The following is a 15,912-nucleotide window of genomic DNA, read 5'->3' as shown; positions in this document are numbered from 1 at the left end:
TTCATTTATTCATCTTCTACCTCTTAGTCCAATTAAGGGTCGCGGGGGGCTGGAGCCTATCCCAGCAGTCATAGAGTGCGAGGCGGGGTACACCCAGGACAGGATGCCAGTCTGTCGCAGGGCCACAAATAGACAAACAAACACCGACACACCCAGACACATACCTATGGACAATTTTTAAGATTCCAATCCACCTAACCCGCATGTCTTTGGATGTGGGAGGAAACTGGAGCACCCGGAGGAAACGCACACAAACACGGGGAGAACATGCAAACTCCACACAGAAAGGCCACGGGAATTGAACCCACGACCTTCTCGCCGTGAGGCAACAGTGCTGACCACTAAGCCACTGTGCTGCCCAGAAAATTCTTTTTAGGACATAATTGTTTTTAAAAATGTTGAGTATTTTCAGCCTGAAAGGAAAAGCTTTTCTGGCATGTTCATATTTTAGTAAGTTGATGACTTACAAGACATTGGCATAAAATTTGTCACAGTTAAAAAAAAAAAAAACAAAACAGTTGTACATAGATTCACAATGGCTTTAAAATAAACAGTTTGATTGTAAAACTAGAACTGTAAAAGGTAATTTATTCTGACATCAGTGAAATAAGTTCAAAACCACTACAACAGATTCACAAATTCAAGGTAAAAACTTGCATCAGCATTTTGAGTAGAATGGTGGAATTTAGAACAACAAAGGAATTAAGGTGACATCCTAATAACACCAAAACCTTTAATTAAGCTGATTAAACTTAATTAACCTTACAGAGGTCAAAAGAAATTAACTATACTAAACTACATAACTAAATACGTACTTTGCTAAACTTGAGTTGGTCCAACTGTTAAAAAAAAAAATCTTGCATTTCGTCAGGATTGGCTGAGTTGGAATTACTTAAAAAAAAGATCCTTGCAAACTGTTACCTTCATTTTTTTTAAGATGAGCTGTGTAATATTTATTAGTGTGATATCTCCCTCTTCACCAAACTTCACTGAAATCTCTTGTCCTTTTGACACATCCTGCTTGGTTACTAACTGATTGATGAAAAAGATGAATTATCATCTTACACAAATCAAAAGACAAATAAAACATATAAGAGGCCTCCGGCAGTGAAAGTGACTGTGTGGACCACGTCAACAGGACACTTGAGGAACACCGGGCTGTGGCAGACAGAATGCTACGATCAAACAAGGACGGACCAACAGTCTGCCGAGCAGTTTTATTGCATGTTGGACACGGCAACACCCACTGATTTTGCTTCTGGACTCAAGAATTGCGCTTCAATAATCTTGATCCCAGTGTAGCCATCTGGCTTTATTATTCTCTACAGTCTTGTTTTTAGATGCCAACAGTTAATATGCAAACAAAAAAATTTCAATAAGATGAAAGAAATGCAAATGTAAAACACTGTACATATGTAGTACTCACGGGTGAACAGCGGGTGGAGCTGTAGGGAGTGTAGCTGAGTCTCCTCCACACTGCAGCCTTGAGAAATGTCTGGAGTGAAACGTCTGCAGGAAGGAAACAGTCGACTCATGCTCACTTTATAAAACATGCAACAGTTAAACAATCATTGGTTTGATTCGGCAGTTGATCAAGAGGTCAGGGCAGGTTTGGGAGTGTGCACAGATACCACCCACTGCTGCATCCGCCAGGCCACAGAACCACCCCGGGTCATGGATAGGAAACACCCAGGCAGACAACCAGTCTATTCACATCTCTCGAAAATCACCATGTGAGACACGGGCCACGCCTTGGACTTTTCCAGTTACTGGAGTCCTCCACACTCAGGCACCTGAGTGCTGGATCACACCCAGAGAAGTGCACCACAGGTCCAAAACGTCATAGCTCATGCTCCCTCAGGATCCACGGTGAAACTCGTCTGAGTCTCCTGAAATAACCACTCATTCCATTGGTACCCAAGGATTCTCCAAAGAGACACAGCAGCAAAGACATTCACCCATTACCTTAGGTCACCGGTTAGCGACCAAGTCTCAGAATGACAGAGTAAGACAGGAAGAACTAGCACCCTAAACACTTGGACTTTCTCCTGCAAAGGTATCCCCATCACCAGGGACCTCATGACCTTACTTTGGCCATTAAAACATCACCTTCTGTACACACCTGTAGAAAATGTATGACGTTGTGTATTGTCTCCCGTCCTCCAGTCCAGTTTGTTCAATGGTCACAGAGATGCCACAGTCCCTGGCTCGATCACCAGTCAACTCCTGGTGTCTTGGAAGCAGCAGGAAATCCATCTGGTCTTCATCGTTATCTGATGCACACAAACAAATTAATTTTCTCATGAGCTACCAAATATTTACACACACAACTTTAAAACTGTTTTTTAAACCTCGCCACTTCATGATGAGAAATATGAGTAACTTAAAGGTGATATATCACTTTGAGCAATGGGACACTAATTATTTAGACAAACACTCAATGTGAGTGCTGTTACCAGTTTTATGCAAGTCTGGGGCTTCCTCTTCATTTTTACAATCAGAGGTCACATCCAGTTTTAGTACCAGGACCTCCAGCTCTGTCTGCACTGCTACATACCCACCACACAGCGCCACCTACAGGGCAAAGAGAGACAAAAAAACTGAACAAAACTCCATCTCAGTAATTTGGAAGTTATTTGCTGAAAGACAAGACCCTGACAATTTAGGAGTACCTGTTTAGGAGTAACTCTTTGAAGATGCAAGATGACAGAACGTTCAAAGTCCAAGATGGAAAAAGTCCGGTTTGGAGTGCTGGTTTGCCCTAACAATTCCAAATACAGAGAAGACAAATGAATGGGAATAGAACAGAATAGAAAAGTAACTTAGTTCTTTTCTTTTATCACAGAACCACTTTCATGACAAAGACAACAAGAAGTTGATCCAACTGAAGATTTCCAGAACTATACTCTAATACACGTATAACCTGAATTCTTTTTTAGTCAGAAATCCATTTTCCCCATTCATCCATGTGGGCTCTTCAGACAAAACTACTTGACAAAAAAAGTCCAGTTGCTTTGGAGCAAACATGAAAAATCTACCTTAATGGTGAAGAACCTTGTACACAAGATAATTTCAATTGTGCTAAATAATAAAAACAGAGAAGCTAACATTTACAAATGATTAAAACTGTTTCAGAGTGGATAATGCATGGGAATGTAGGCTGTGATGCATTCAGGGTTATAGGGATTTATTACAGATGTGGTAACTGACAACTATGTGTCAGTCTGAGTTTGTTTGGGAGCAGGAATACTCCTGAGAGATGGATGCTTTGGGCCTCTTTCTTCCATCAATTGTAGCTAAGGGCGTAATTACAACAGTACACTCGTTTCTAAGGGCTACGCTTAAAGTTTGAGTACAAAATGCTCACAAAACAGACAGCGAGCTGCTGGCTACTAACCAACTGGCAGCATGTCAGCACACATTAACTGTTCTTTCAGGTCTGCAACATGGCAGCTCAAAGCTTCTTCTTAAGGATGACCATCAGCAACAATCATACGTATGAATTGGGCCAAAAGATGCCACACTAGCTCCAGTTTCTCAAATCTCTGAGGTAATTGGAAATAAACAATCCAATGGGCATTGCTGCATTGCTCTTCGGCGATCTGCCATTGCCAAAATTTGACTCCAGTTTTGTGTCAATTTCAAAAACCAGGCACAATTTAGTTTTTGTTTTGTTTTAAATAGTAGGTAAAATTTGTATTACCTACTAATTTATATCCGCTAACATTACAGAATATACCTGATTATTATATGGCTGCAACGCTATGAGCACACTGACTGGTTCATTTCTGATCTGATATTTTCCCATATCCAACCGGTTACCATGACAATCGGCCCAAAACGTGTATCCCATTTGTTACAAACCAGAAAGCTAAAAACACAATTACAAAAACCAAGCTGAACATGAACATACTCCATAAATATCTAAACAGCATCAGAAAAAACACATCGATTGAAAGGTTACCAGCTAAAGACTGGACCGTTGGTTAGCAAGTTCTTCATGGAAGTGAACAGGTCTCTGACTATGAGCCCAAAACTGTCAGCAACTTTCATATTCTGGCAATACCGTAGGTTTGTGTGTTCATAAGGTGTCTCAAAAAAATATACAACATTTAAAACACTCGGTTTGACCCTTAACTGCTACAAACTTAATCACTTATGTTTCTTTTTTACTTGCAGACACCCTGAAGTTTTGGTGATGCCAAGCAAGACTCAGAAACATGCCAAGATTAACCATACTACAGCGAACACAAATTATTGAGTTTTGGCACCAGACCAAGAGTGTCAAACAGGTGCAGCGACTTTATGCTAGACTGACAAAATGCAGGACCAATACTGACATTGGTATGAAAAACTTCAACCTTTCTATCCAGCCATAAATTTATTTCCTAGACATATGCTTTGACCATTTTCTTTGCTGCTAAAATGTTGCATATTTTTTGGGACACCTGATTATATATATCAAACAAATCAAATCAATTTTATTTATATAGCGCCAAATCACAACAAACAGTCGCCCCAAGGCGCTTTATATTGTATGACAAAAGCCATACCCTACGACCCCCTATGACCAAGCACTTGTCAACAGTGGGAAGGAAAACTCCCTTTTAACAGGAAGAAACTTCCAGCAGAACCAGGCTCAGGGAGGGGCAGTCTTCTGCTGGGACTGGTTGGGGCTGAGGGGAGAGAATCAGGAAAAAGACATGCTGTGGAAGAGAGCAGAGGTCAATCACCAATGATTAAAAGCAGAGTGGTGCATACAGAGCAAAAAGAGGTGAATAAAAAGAAACACTGGGTGCATCATGGGAAACCCCCCAGCAGTCTAAGTTTATAGAGCATAACTAAGGGATGGTTCAGGGTCACCTGATCCAGCCCTAACTATAAGCTTTTTCAAAAAGGAAAGTTTTAAGCTTAATCTTAAAAGTAGAGAGGGTGTCTGTCTCCCTAATCCGAATTGGGAGCTGGTTCCACAGGAGAGGAGCCTGAAAGCTGAAGGCTCTGCCTCCCATTCTACTCTTACAAACCCTAGGAACTACAAGTAGGCCTGCAGTCTGAGAGCGAAGCACTCTATTGGGGTGATATGGTACTATGAGGTCCCTAAGATAAGATGGGACCTGATTATTCAAAACCTTATAAGTAAGAAGAAGAATTTTAAATTCTATTCTGGAATTAACAGGGAGCCAATGAAGAGAAGCCAATATGGGTGAAATATGCTCTCTCCTTCTAGTCCCCGTCAGTACTCTAGTTGCAGCATTTTGAATTAACTGAAGGCTTTTCAGGGAACTTTTAGGACAACCTGATAATAATGAATTACAATAGTCCAGCCTAGAAGAAATAAATACATGAATTAGTTTTTCAGCATCACTCTGAGACAAGACCTTTCTAATTTTAGAGATATTACGCAAATGCAAAAAAGCAGTCCTACATATTTGCTTAATATGCGCATTGAAGGACATATCCTGATCAAAAATGACTCCAAGATTTCTCAGAGTATTACTAGAGGTCAGGGTAATGCCATCCAGAGTAAGGATCTGGTTAGACACCATGTTTCTAAGATTTGTGGGGCCAAGTACAATAACTTCAGTTTTATCTGAATTTAAAAGCAGGAAGTTAGAGGTCATCCATGTCTTTATGTCTGAAAGACATTCCTGCAGTTTAACTAACTAGTGTGTGTCCTCTGGCTTCATGGATAGATAAAGCTGGGTATCATCTGCGTAACAATGAAAATTTAAGCAATGCTTTCTAATAATACTGCCTAAGGGAAGCATGTATAAAGTGAATAAAATCAGTCCTAACACAGAACCTTGTGGAACTCCAAAATTAACCTTAGTCCGTGAAGAAGACTCCCCATTTACATGAACAAATTGTAATCTATTAGATAAATATGATTCAAACCACTGCAGCGCAGTGCCTTTAATACCTATGGCATGCTCTAATCTCTGTAATAAAATTTTATGGTCAACAGTATCAAAAGCTGCACTGAACACACACATATATATATATACACATATATACATACATATACATATATATATACATATACATATATATATACATATACATATATACATATACATATACATATATACATATATATACACATATACATATATATATACATATATACATATATATATACATATACATATATACATATATACATATATATATACATATACATATATATATAAACCTTGCTTGCTCGGTCTGTACAGGACTATCAGACCTCTTGTGTTTTTCGCACAGACCTGGCTTACACTCGGTCCGTACTTACACCTCAGTCTGATATTTTATCGCACAGACCTTGCACTCGGTTAATAACTCTTTAATACATACCTGGGGCTGGTTGCCAAGTGGTAAGGTTTGCTGGTTTCCAGTACAGGAGGTTCCTGGTTAAAACCGACCCCTGCCCATCCTCCAACGTGGAGTTGCATCAGGAAGGGCATCCGGTGTAAAACTTATGCCAAATCAACATGGCGACCCTGAGTGAAACAAATGGGATGCTGAAGGGACTTACTATACTGGAAAATGTACACGTCCCATTAATGAATGTTTTTACTTCCGCATTTGACCCAACACTTTTCCAAAATGCTAAAATGTCTCTGTTAACATCTCAAAAATCTTATTCAAGAGCGGGACATGCTTTTCATGGGTTTCATGTTGTGGAGAAGGATCAGAAGGAAGCCTTTGCTCAGAGTATGGTACGTAATAAAGATTACTACAAACTGCACCCACTTGCCCACTTTCACCACCACAGGAGTACCCTGGTCTACACTAGTTAAATCGGGTATCAAAAATCGACAATGAGAGGCCGTCCTTAAACTGTGTTCGCATAAACAGTGGTGAAATTACAACTGCACTGTGGAGATGTAATGTCTTACATGGTGTTGAACAGTGCGAGAAATCAGCATAATGTGAGGGCAAAAGCACTAACAAATGATAGCTGTGAATCTCGTCATTGCCGAAGATAAACTTCTGAGTTATATAAAGACACCAGAAAAAAAATGTTCGTGCGGCACCCACACAACATAAAAACATCTAAGACATACTTGTTTCTTTGTTTTCTTAGAGAGACAGAAAGAGCATATAAATTGTGCTGTGTGAAGCACATTGCTACAAAACGGTCTGAGATTGTTTGTATGTATCCATGGATACTTGGTGACAAACTGCTGATGACCAAACTCTTCTCTTGGCTGAGCAATGCTGAGGTTTTCTCACTGCTCATGTGAACACAGACAAGCCCCCGAGATCACAAAGATACAGTCAGTGCCTCTGGCAGAAGAGCCAATGACAGACTGCAGAGAGATCACCTGAGACCTTCCCAGAGGAGCGAGATGCAAATTCTAAATGTTTAATAAAATCCAAACAAATGCAGAAACAAGCAAAACACACAAATGGCAAAAAAAAAAAAAAAAAAAAATTAACATCAGAAATGAACATAAAAAGAAAAATAAACTTTCAATACTCCCACGTTGCAGCAGGGGTGGTGGCCAAGTGGTTATTGCACTTGGCTTCAGTGTGGGAGGTTCCTGGTTCAAACCCCACCCCTGCCCAATTCTCCAGGTAATGGGGAGTTGCATCAGGAAGGGCATCCGGTGTAAAACTTGTGCTAAATCAACATGCAGATCCAACTTGAATCTGCTGCGGTGACTGAGTGAAACAACAAGGGAGCAGCCAAAAGTAAAATATAATAATAATAACAATAATGATTTTATATGTCAGAAACAGAACCTCGTTCTCATCAAAACACTAGCAGCCATGTCCTGGATCATCTGAAGACTTCTTATCCTTTTAGGTGGTAGGACAAAAAACAAAACATTACAGTAATAAATTCTAAAAGATATTCTTGAGAATGTGTGAAGCTTTGACTCACTGGATGCAATGTTGAGAAATGTTTGTTTCTCAGAGTGCAAAAGATGGAGAACCACACCCTACTTTTTGTGGGTCGGGCTCAAAACCTCTCAATCGTCCCTCGTAACCATTTTTAAAGCTCAACAGAAAATGGCAATAGCCCTAAGGCCGATCCTTGAGGTACCCCATACTTCACTGTGTGCAATTGGGGACATAGCATTAGTATTTAAAACACACATAACACGCGTATGATCACAAGAAAACACAACAGTAATTTTCAAATCTCTCCAAGACCACATAATTAAGAGTGTTAAGTGCTGCACTGAAATCCAAAAACACAAGAGTTAAACAGATGGAAAGTTTTAAATACCCTGGTTGATATTGGTACTCTGCTGGGTGTCAGGTCCAGGGATCACAGTGCTCTGCTGACTCTTTACAAAACAAACAAAAATCATCAATAGGTCCTTGAGCTACAATAGCCGCCTAATATATGAGTAATTATACAGAAACAGAATTATAATGCAAATTTTAATGGCAAAGTAAAATATATCCAGATTTTTCTGTCATTGTACAGTGGAGCAAAAAAGTATTTAGTCAGTCCCTGATTGTGCAAGTTCTCCTACTTAGTAAGATGAGAGAGGTCTGTAATTTTCATCATAGGTACCTTCAACTATGAGAAACAAAATGAGAAAAAAAATTCAGGATATCACATTGTAGGATTTTTAAAGAATTTAATTGTAAACTGTGGTGGAAAATAAGCATTTGGTCAATAACAAAAGTTCAACTCAATACTTTGTAACATAATCTTTGTTGGCAATGGCAGAGGTCAAACGTTTCCTGTAAGTCTTCACCAGGTTTTCACACACTGTATGAGATTAGATGAGCTTTATTGTCATTGTCATTACATGACTGCAACATCAACGAAATTACATTTACACTCCAATTACCTCAGACAAGATACAGCAATTAATCCACAATTATTACTTATTTACCATAATAATGGCACACATCAGAATTAAAGACAGCACATATACATTTGACATTGTTTATGTGCACTAAACTTGAAGCAGTCCGTCATCTGAATTGAGGTAAAGTGGGTGAAGGCCACAGCAGACGGGGCCCGTGTAGCTGTAGCTGGTATTTTGGCCCATTCCTCCATGCAGATCTCCTCTAGAGCAGTGATGTTTTGGGGCTGTCGCTAGGAAACACAGACTTTCAACTCCCTCCACAAATTTTCTATGGGGTTGAGGTCTGGAGACTGGCTTGACCATTCCAGGACCTTGAAGTGCTTTTTACGGAGCAACTCCTTCGTTGCCCGAGCAGTGTGTTTGGGATCATTGTCATGCTGGAAGACCCAGCCACACTGCATCTTCAATGCTCTCACTGATGGAAGGAGGTTTTGGTTTAAAATGTCATGATACATGGCCATGTCCATTCTTCCCTTAACACAGATCAGTCATCCTGTCCCCTTTGCAGAAAAACAGGCCCAAAGCATGATGTTTCCACTCACATGTTTCACAGTAGGTATGGTGTTCTTGGAATGCAACTCAGCATTCTTATTCCTCCAAACATGATGAGTTGAGTTTTTACCAAAATGTTCTATTTTGGTTTCACCTGACCACATGATATTCTCCCAATCCTCTTCTGGATCATCCATATGCTCTCAGGCAAACTTCAGGCGGGCCTGGACATGTACTGGCTTAATCAGGGGACAAGGCCTGGCACTGCAGGATTTGAGTCCCACTCTGCGTAGTGTGTAGCCTTTGTTACTTTGGCCCCAGCTCTCTGCAGGTCATTCATCAGATCCCTCCGTGTAGTTCTGGGATTTTTGCTCACGGTTCTCATGATCATTTTGACCCCATGGGATGAGATCTTGCGTGGAGCCCCAGATTGAGGGAGATTATCAATGGTCTTGTATGTCTTCCATTTTCTTAAAATTGCTCCCACAGTTGATTTATTCACACCAACCTGCTTGACTATTGTAGATTCACTCTTCCCAGCCTGGTGCAGGTCTACAATTTTCTTCCTGGTGTCCTTCGACAGCTCTTTGGTCTTGGCCAAAGTTGAGTTTGGAGTCTGACTGTTTGAGGCTGTTTGGTGTCTTTTATACAGATAACAAGTTCCAACAGATGCCATTAATACAGGTAACAGGTGGAGGACAGAAGAGCTTTTTAAAGAAGTTACAGGTCTGTGAGAGCCAGAAATCTTGCTTGCTTGTGGGTGACCAAATACTTATTTTCCACCACAATTTACAAATAAATTTTTTAAAAATCCTACAATGTAATTTTCTGGATTTTTTTTTTCTCATTTTGTCTCTCATAGTTGCCGTGTACCTATGATGAAAATTACAGACCTCTCTCATCTTTCTAAGTAGGAGAACTTGCACAATCAGGGACTGACTAAATACTTATTGGCCCCACTGTAATTCTGTTTCCGTAGAACTGCTTATCCAAATATGTTTAAACATGAAGGGTTTTAAGATCACAGCTTCACTAGATTGATTCCCAAAAGTTAGAGCAGTATTGTTGATTAGAATTCAGGATCAAAGGTGAAAAGCTGACATTGACTGTACACAGTGATTATTTGTAGCAGATGTGTGTCTGGTCTAATGAGTGTTGCTGTAGTTATGATTCACATGTAGAATATTATAACAACGGGGAGGATAAACTATGGGAATCTGTTCAGGGAAGAAGACAAATTCAGAAGCACTGAGCCTTTGGATTCTTACCAGGTTCTGTCTCCTCAAAGTGAACAGAACCAGAGTGTTGTCACAGCCAACCAGAAGGTCCCCAGTTATCGAGCAGCACGCGACAGCAAGAGGGCGCTCTGACAGTGGAATCTCAATAATCTCCGTCTGAACGCCACCCCGCATTGAGGCGCCACGCAGCAGGTGACCCAACAAACGCACCCCGACACGGGCCTTCTCCTGCGCCTGAATGGAGAGTGTGATATAAAACCATAAAATATGTACATAAAAAATGCTCATCTCTCAGGTTTCTCTCTATTTTAACATTACATCAGATTTAGAAAGGCTTTTTGGTGGGTTGGTCTGGTTCTTTTTAAATATTTTGGACTTGCGATGAGCTCTACCTGGTAGCGCCAGTTGGTGTAGGCTCTCAGGTAGGTGGCACCATTTTTTTCCTCAATGGTCACCAGATAATCTCCTAAACGTAAGGTGCAGAAAGGACAACCAGGCTGATGGGGGTTTTATTTCGGAATTTATCCACCTCACACCCAAGTACTTCTACAATGTGCATTTCTAACATGTAAAAAAAAAAAAAAAAAAAAAAAAAAAATGAGGGAGGAAAAAAACACTAGATGTTTCCATCAAACCCAACATTTGCAGAAGCTCACAGAAGAAGAAGAAACAGAATAAAAAAGACTTTTACCTATTTTGCTATGCTGGATGTTCTTCACAGTCCCCATGGTGGCAAAGCGACACAAGAGGGGACAGCCTTCCTGCTCCAGACTGTAGACCTCCACCTAGAGTTTGGATCAAAACAACATAGTCATACACTTTTTTTTTTTATACAGGAGACACAGGATTTACATGAGTACTTGACCTCAAGGTCAAGGTCATCCATTTTCAAACCTGACTGAGATCTTGGCTTGATACACCTTTCCTGTGAGTTTAGCAACCCTAGGCCTCAATCGGGCCAACAAGCCAATTGTTGTTGCCACCCAACGACCACACAGCCTCCCTAGTGTCGACAACAGCCTGTTATAGTGCAGCAGATAACAATATTTACAGAGGAATCCTTCAAATGGTGACACAAGCACCAAAGTTGGCACAAATACTCCTTAAACATTAGTCTTTTGAAAAAACTGACTATCCACTTGAATTTTCAATAGGCGGCCAGGTAGGGGTCAATTGAAGAATTACACAGGGGTCAAAATTTAAAATGTTCCAATCATATTGAAAGCTATACCACATTATTTGTCTGAACATAGATATTCCAAAAAGGTATAGTTTGGACTATCTATGACTGAATGTTATGGAGTTATGGAGTAAAAACAGGAAGAATGGAACTAAGGTCAGCTTTAATTTGTACAGGGGTCAGAAGTTAAAGTTACTCCAAATATTGTAAAAGTTGACACAAATTACTGGCTGAGTTAATAGCATTTTAAAAAGGAACAGTTTGCACCATGTGTCATGCTTAATTATGTTACAGGGTAACATATGTCACATGACATAGAATCCAATGGACGTTGACATTGTTTGACCTTTACCTTGCAGACTAAGCATTTAACACAGTCAAAACTAGTCTATTTACTAAACCTATTAGTTAAATTGGAGCAACTTTAACTTCTGTCCCCTGTACAAACTGAAATTGACTTTTGTCACCATTCTTAATGTTTTTACCACGTAACAATCAATCATACATAGTCCAACTATACCTTTCTGGAATCTTTGTGATCAGACACATAATGTGCTATAGCTTTCAATATGATTGGAACATTTTTATATTTTGACCCCTGTGCAGTTCTTCAATTGACCAATACCTGGCCGCCTATTGAAAATTCAAGTGGCCAGTCGTTTTTTTCAAAAGACTAATGTCTAAGGATTGTGTGCGCCAATTTTGGTGCTTGTTTCCAGAAATGAATCATTCTTAAAGTTATCTGCTCCGCTATTATAGGCTGAACAATAGAAATGATGTTAACTGAAAGAAAGAATAGCTCAAGCTTAATTTTGCAGCATCTATAATTATTGTACTGATGTGACCTCAGGATAAACTACTGGCTTAAAAAAAGTTACTTTGACACAAAAGGAAAAAAATGTGATAACGTGTAAAATGTTCCTATGCTTCGCTGACCTTACATCCTCCACTGGCTAAGACAAAGAGGGCTCCGCCTCCACAGCAGATCAGTCCAGGCTCCTGTTCAACCTGATCCACAGAGAGACAAAATGTATTAGTCAGACACAGAGGGAAAAGCATGGACCTGTGTTTCATCCGCCGTCCACTGACCTGTACAATCTGCTGGGAGGCAAACGGATGGCAGTTGTAAACACGCACCATGACTGGCTCACTTTGTGGCGAGTCGATTCTATGTGAGGCAGAAATGTCCACAAGTTGTGCACCCGTTTGGCGATGCTATGATGTGAATACAGCCATAAAGTCCACACCTTATCAAAGTTTGTCGGAGGCTTCATCCAGCAGCACACCTATGATCAATCCAAAAACTACAGTATACATAAAAATACATATTTCAGTTGTTTTCAGCTTACTCAAAAGTCCTGCCAGAACCTATACCACAAACATAACACAACCGACTACTGAGACTGACCTGTGACCTTATCATAGCTCTGCTTTTGCAATCAGATAGATCCACAAGTATTTGCACAATTGTAATTTCCAAAACGTTGCCTCTGTACAACACCACAGCAGAGCTGAAATCAAATAATATGGGTGTGATCGGAGTGTCAGCTTTCATCTTTAGTTCAAAGGGTTTAACAAGAATATCTCAATAAGCACTTAGAAATTATAGCTGTTTTTATACATAGTCCCTACATTTTCAAAGGCCATAAGTATTTGGACAAAGTCAATTCAAGGATTACAGTCCATATAAATCATCGCTTTTCCAGTCAAGTTTTTCAAACTTATCACTTTTGACAAGTCAGGAGATTGATATATAAACATTTCAAAGTCACTGAATGTGTTTCAGACTTCATTTACATCAATAATAACCTTTAAGTGGACTTTTGTTTTTGACAAAAACAGAAGAGTTGGGACAGTATGAAAAATGCTAATTTAAAAAAGAAAGAAAAAAACAGTAATGCTTACATTTACTTTGACTTTTATTTTACTGCAGACACCCAACATATTTCTTGTTTTGTGTGGTCAGCTTCATTTAATTTCTTAACATACATCCATTCCTGCACTAACTAGGCCTGGAACACATTCCAAAAAAGAATCTAATCTCTTGACCGCGTGGTTATATCAACTATTGATGAATGACAGCTCTTAATGCAGAGTCTGAGGGATCAGAGATCATGGGGGTTAGTAAGGTTAGACCTTACTTGTGTGAAGCGCCTTGAGGTAACTCTGTTGTGATTTGGCGCTATATCAATGAAAATAAATTGAAAATGAAAATTGAAATTCAACTCAGGCTTGTATCCTTGCCTTTTACACACCGAAATTCCTCTAGATTCCTTGAATTGTTAAAAATATTATGCACTGTAGAAGGAGAAATATGCAAATTCCTTCCAATCTTGACCAAAAGGTTAAATTAAATGGAAGAGTCATCCATCCATGCATTTTCTATACCCGATGACTCCAACTAAGGGTCACAGGGGAGCTGGAGCTTATCTCAGCATTCACAGAGTTGGGTACACCCTGTACAAAATGCCAGTCTATTGCAGGGCGGGCAGGCAGGCAGGCGGGCAGGCAGGCAGGCAGACAGGCAGACAGACAGACAGACACACACACACACACACACGGTCAATTTTAAAGTCCCCAGTTCATCTAACCTGCATCTCTCTGGAAGAGGGAGGAAGCCGGAGCATCTGGAGGGCACCCACGCAAACATGGGGAGAACATGCTAACTCCACACAGAAAGACCGCAGGCGGGAATCAATCCCATGACCTTCTTGCTGTGAAGCAACAGTGCTAACCACTAAGTCAGCGTGCTGCCTTGGAAGAATCACTGTTGGGTTTTTGTTTTTGTTTTGTGTTTAATTCGCATTTTCCATACCGTCCCAACATTTTCTGATTTGATGTTGTATTTTGGGGTCATTCATTTATCTCCTACTTGAACACTGCACAGATACATCAAAAACAACATATGGAGCTGGTATTGGAGCATTAACAGCTTCAGACCATTTACATATATTTTGTATATTAAATCTGCAATTATACAAATGTGAAGAAATCTGTGTATATTTTGTTTTTGTTCCTTCAGATACTTGAAAGGTCTTAAACTCATTAAAAGTCATATTTATCTTCTGTAGCAACAAATCAATAATAAACTGACCATTTCTACAAGAAGAGTGAAACAGATTATGAGATTAAATTAATTTACAGTCAGAAGACAAAGATTTCTTTGTATTATTATTATTATTCATATATGATTTTTAAATTAATCAACTGAAGAACAAACAGCAAAACCTCAAGATGACGCAGTTTTTAGCTTTTTTGGCTCAACATAATTCTGAAATCAAGAGTTTTCAATTCTTTCATAGTAAATATAGTTCCGATCTAAAATTCTAACTGCCTGCATGTTTGTGATGAACACAAAAATGAGTTTTGTTGCTCTAATCAGTGTCACATGCTACAGTCTGAGTAGTGGTTTACGAAGTCAACACAATAACTGACCACTCGTTATTTAATCACGCTTTACACACAAACCTGGGCCCAGTTCAGTAAATATGATAAATAAATCCTTGGTAAATTACCTGTATCGCTGCCAGACTTCAGTTTTGTTCCACTTTCTTCACTAATTTATTGATTTCACGCTGAAATCAGGAAGCAAAACATCAACAACCATTCGCCTCGTCTTCTTCTTCTACTCATCTGTGGGGAAAGTTTGTTGGCGGATATCAGAATATAGTGCATTACCGCCACCAACTGGACAGAAAGGAGCAGTACTCCGTCAACTTCAATCAGACAGCAAAAAGGACCGATTTTGATTTTTGATTTGATTTATTTGGCAACAATACCAAATGTACATAAAATACACGAATCAGTCATTTCAGAGGACAACACAAGTGAAAAACCCATATTTCCCTTACGGTTGAGCAAAAACGAGCAACAAAACAATCAAACGTGTGACGACCTCTCAGACGCTGTTTTCTATGACCTGATGAAGATGAAAGAACAACAAGCTCAAATGCAGGAGGAGCTGGAAGCTGCAAAAGACCTGTTACAAAAAGAGTGTGCAGCAATAAGGGAAGAATATGAAAAAGCCCTCCAAGCAAAAGAAACAAAGTACCAGCAGATGATGGAAGCCCAGAAGGCCAACTTTGGAGAGCAGCTGAAGGACCAACAGTCAGATACCAGCAGATGATGGAAGACCAGAAGGCCACTGCTGAACAACAGCAGAAAGAACAAGATGCCAAATTGC

General features: G+C 39.7%; 1 protein-coding gene across 4 annotated transcripts in view; it reads right to left on the bottom strand.

Annotated features, from left to right (window-relative positions):
- hps3 (HPS3 biogenesis of lysosomal organelles complex 2 subunit 1) overlaps window positions 1-15,358 on the bottom strand; it is a 46,258-nt gene extending 30,900 nt beyond the window's left edge. For 2 of the 4 annotated variants that reach the window (XM_034179456.1, XM_034179460.1), the window contains exons 1-11: window positions 15,245-15,358; window positions 12,819-13,015; window positions 12,666-12,737; window positions 11,241-11,334; window positions 10,942-11,015; window positions 10,580-10,783; window positions 8,222-8,282; window positions 2,673-2,761; window positions 2,456-2,574; window positions 2,123-2,275; window positions 1,427-1,509 (exon numbers count right to left, since the gene is read on the bottom strand). In XM_034179456.1, coding sequence (XP_034035347.1) covers window positions 1,427-1,509; window positions 2,123-2,275; window positions 2,456-2,574; window positions 2,673-2,761; window positions 8,222-8,282; window positions 10,580-10,783; window positions 10,942-11,015; window positions 11,241-11,334; window positions 12,666-12,737; window positions 12,819-12,869 — 1,000 coding nt within the window. In that variant the 5' untranslated portion in view covers window positions 12,870-13,015; window positions 15,245-15,358. The remainder of the gene's footprint in view (window positions 1-1,426; window positions 1,510-2,122; window positions 2,276-2,455; window positions 2,575-2,672; window positions 2,762-8,221; window positions 8,283-10,579; window positions 10,784-10,941; window positions 11,016-11,240; window positions 11,335-12,665; window positions 12,738-12,818; window positions 13,016-15,244) is intronic. The other 2 variants (XM_034179459.1, XM_034179461.1) reach the window with 1 other exon arrangement.
- Between the last annotated feature and the right edge of the window lie 554 nt (window positions 15,359-15,912).

This window comes from Thalassophryne amazonica, chromosome 10 (assembly GCF_902500255.1).
Source record: "Thalassophryne amazonica chromosome 10, fThaAma1.1, whole genome shotgun sequence".
Taxonomy (NCBI): Eukaryota; Metazoa; Chordata; class Actinopteri; order Batrachoidiformes; family Batrachoididae; genus Thalassophryne; species Thalassophryne amazonica.
Note: the sequence above shows the minus strand (reverse complement) of the source record. Positions and strands in the feature narration are given on the sequence as shown.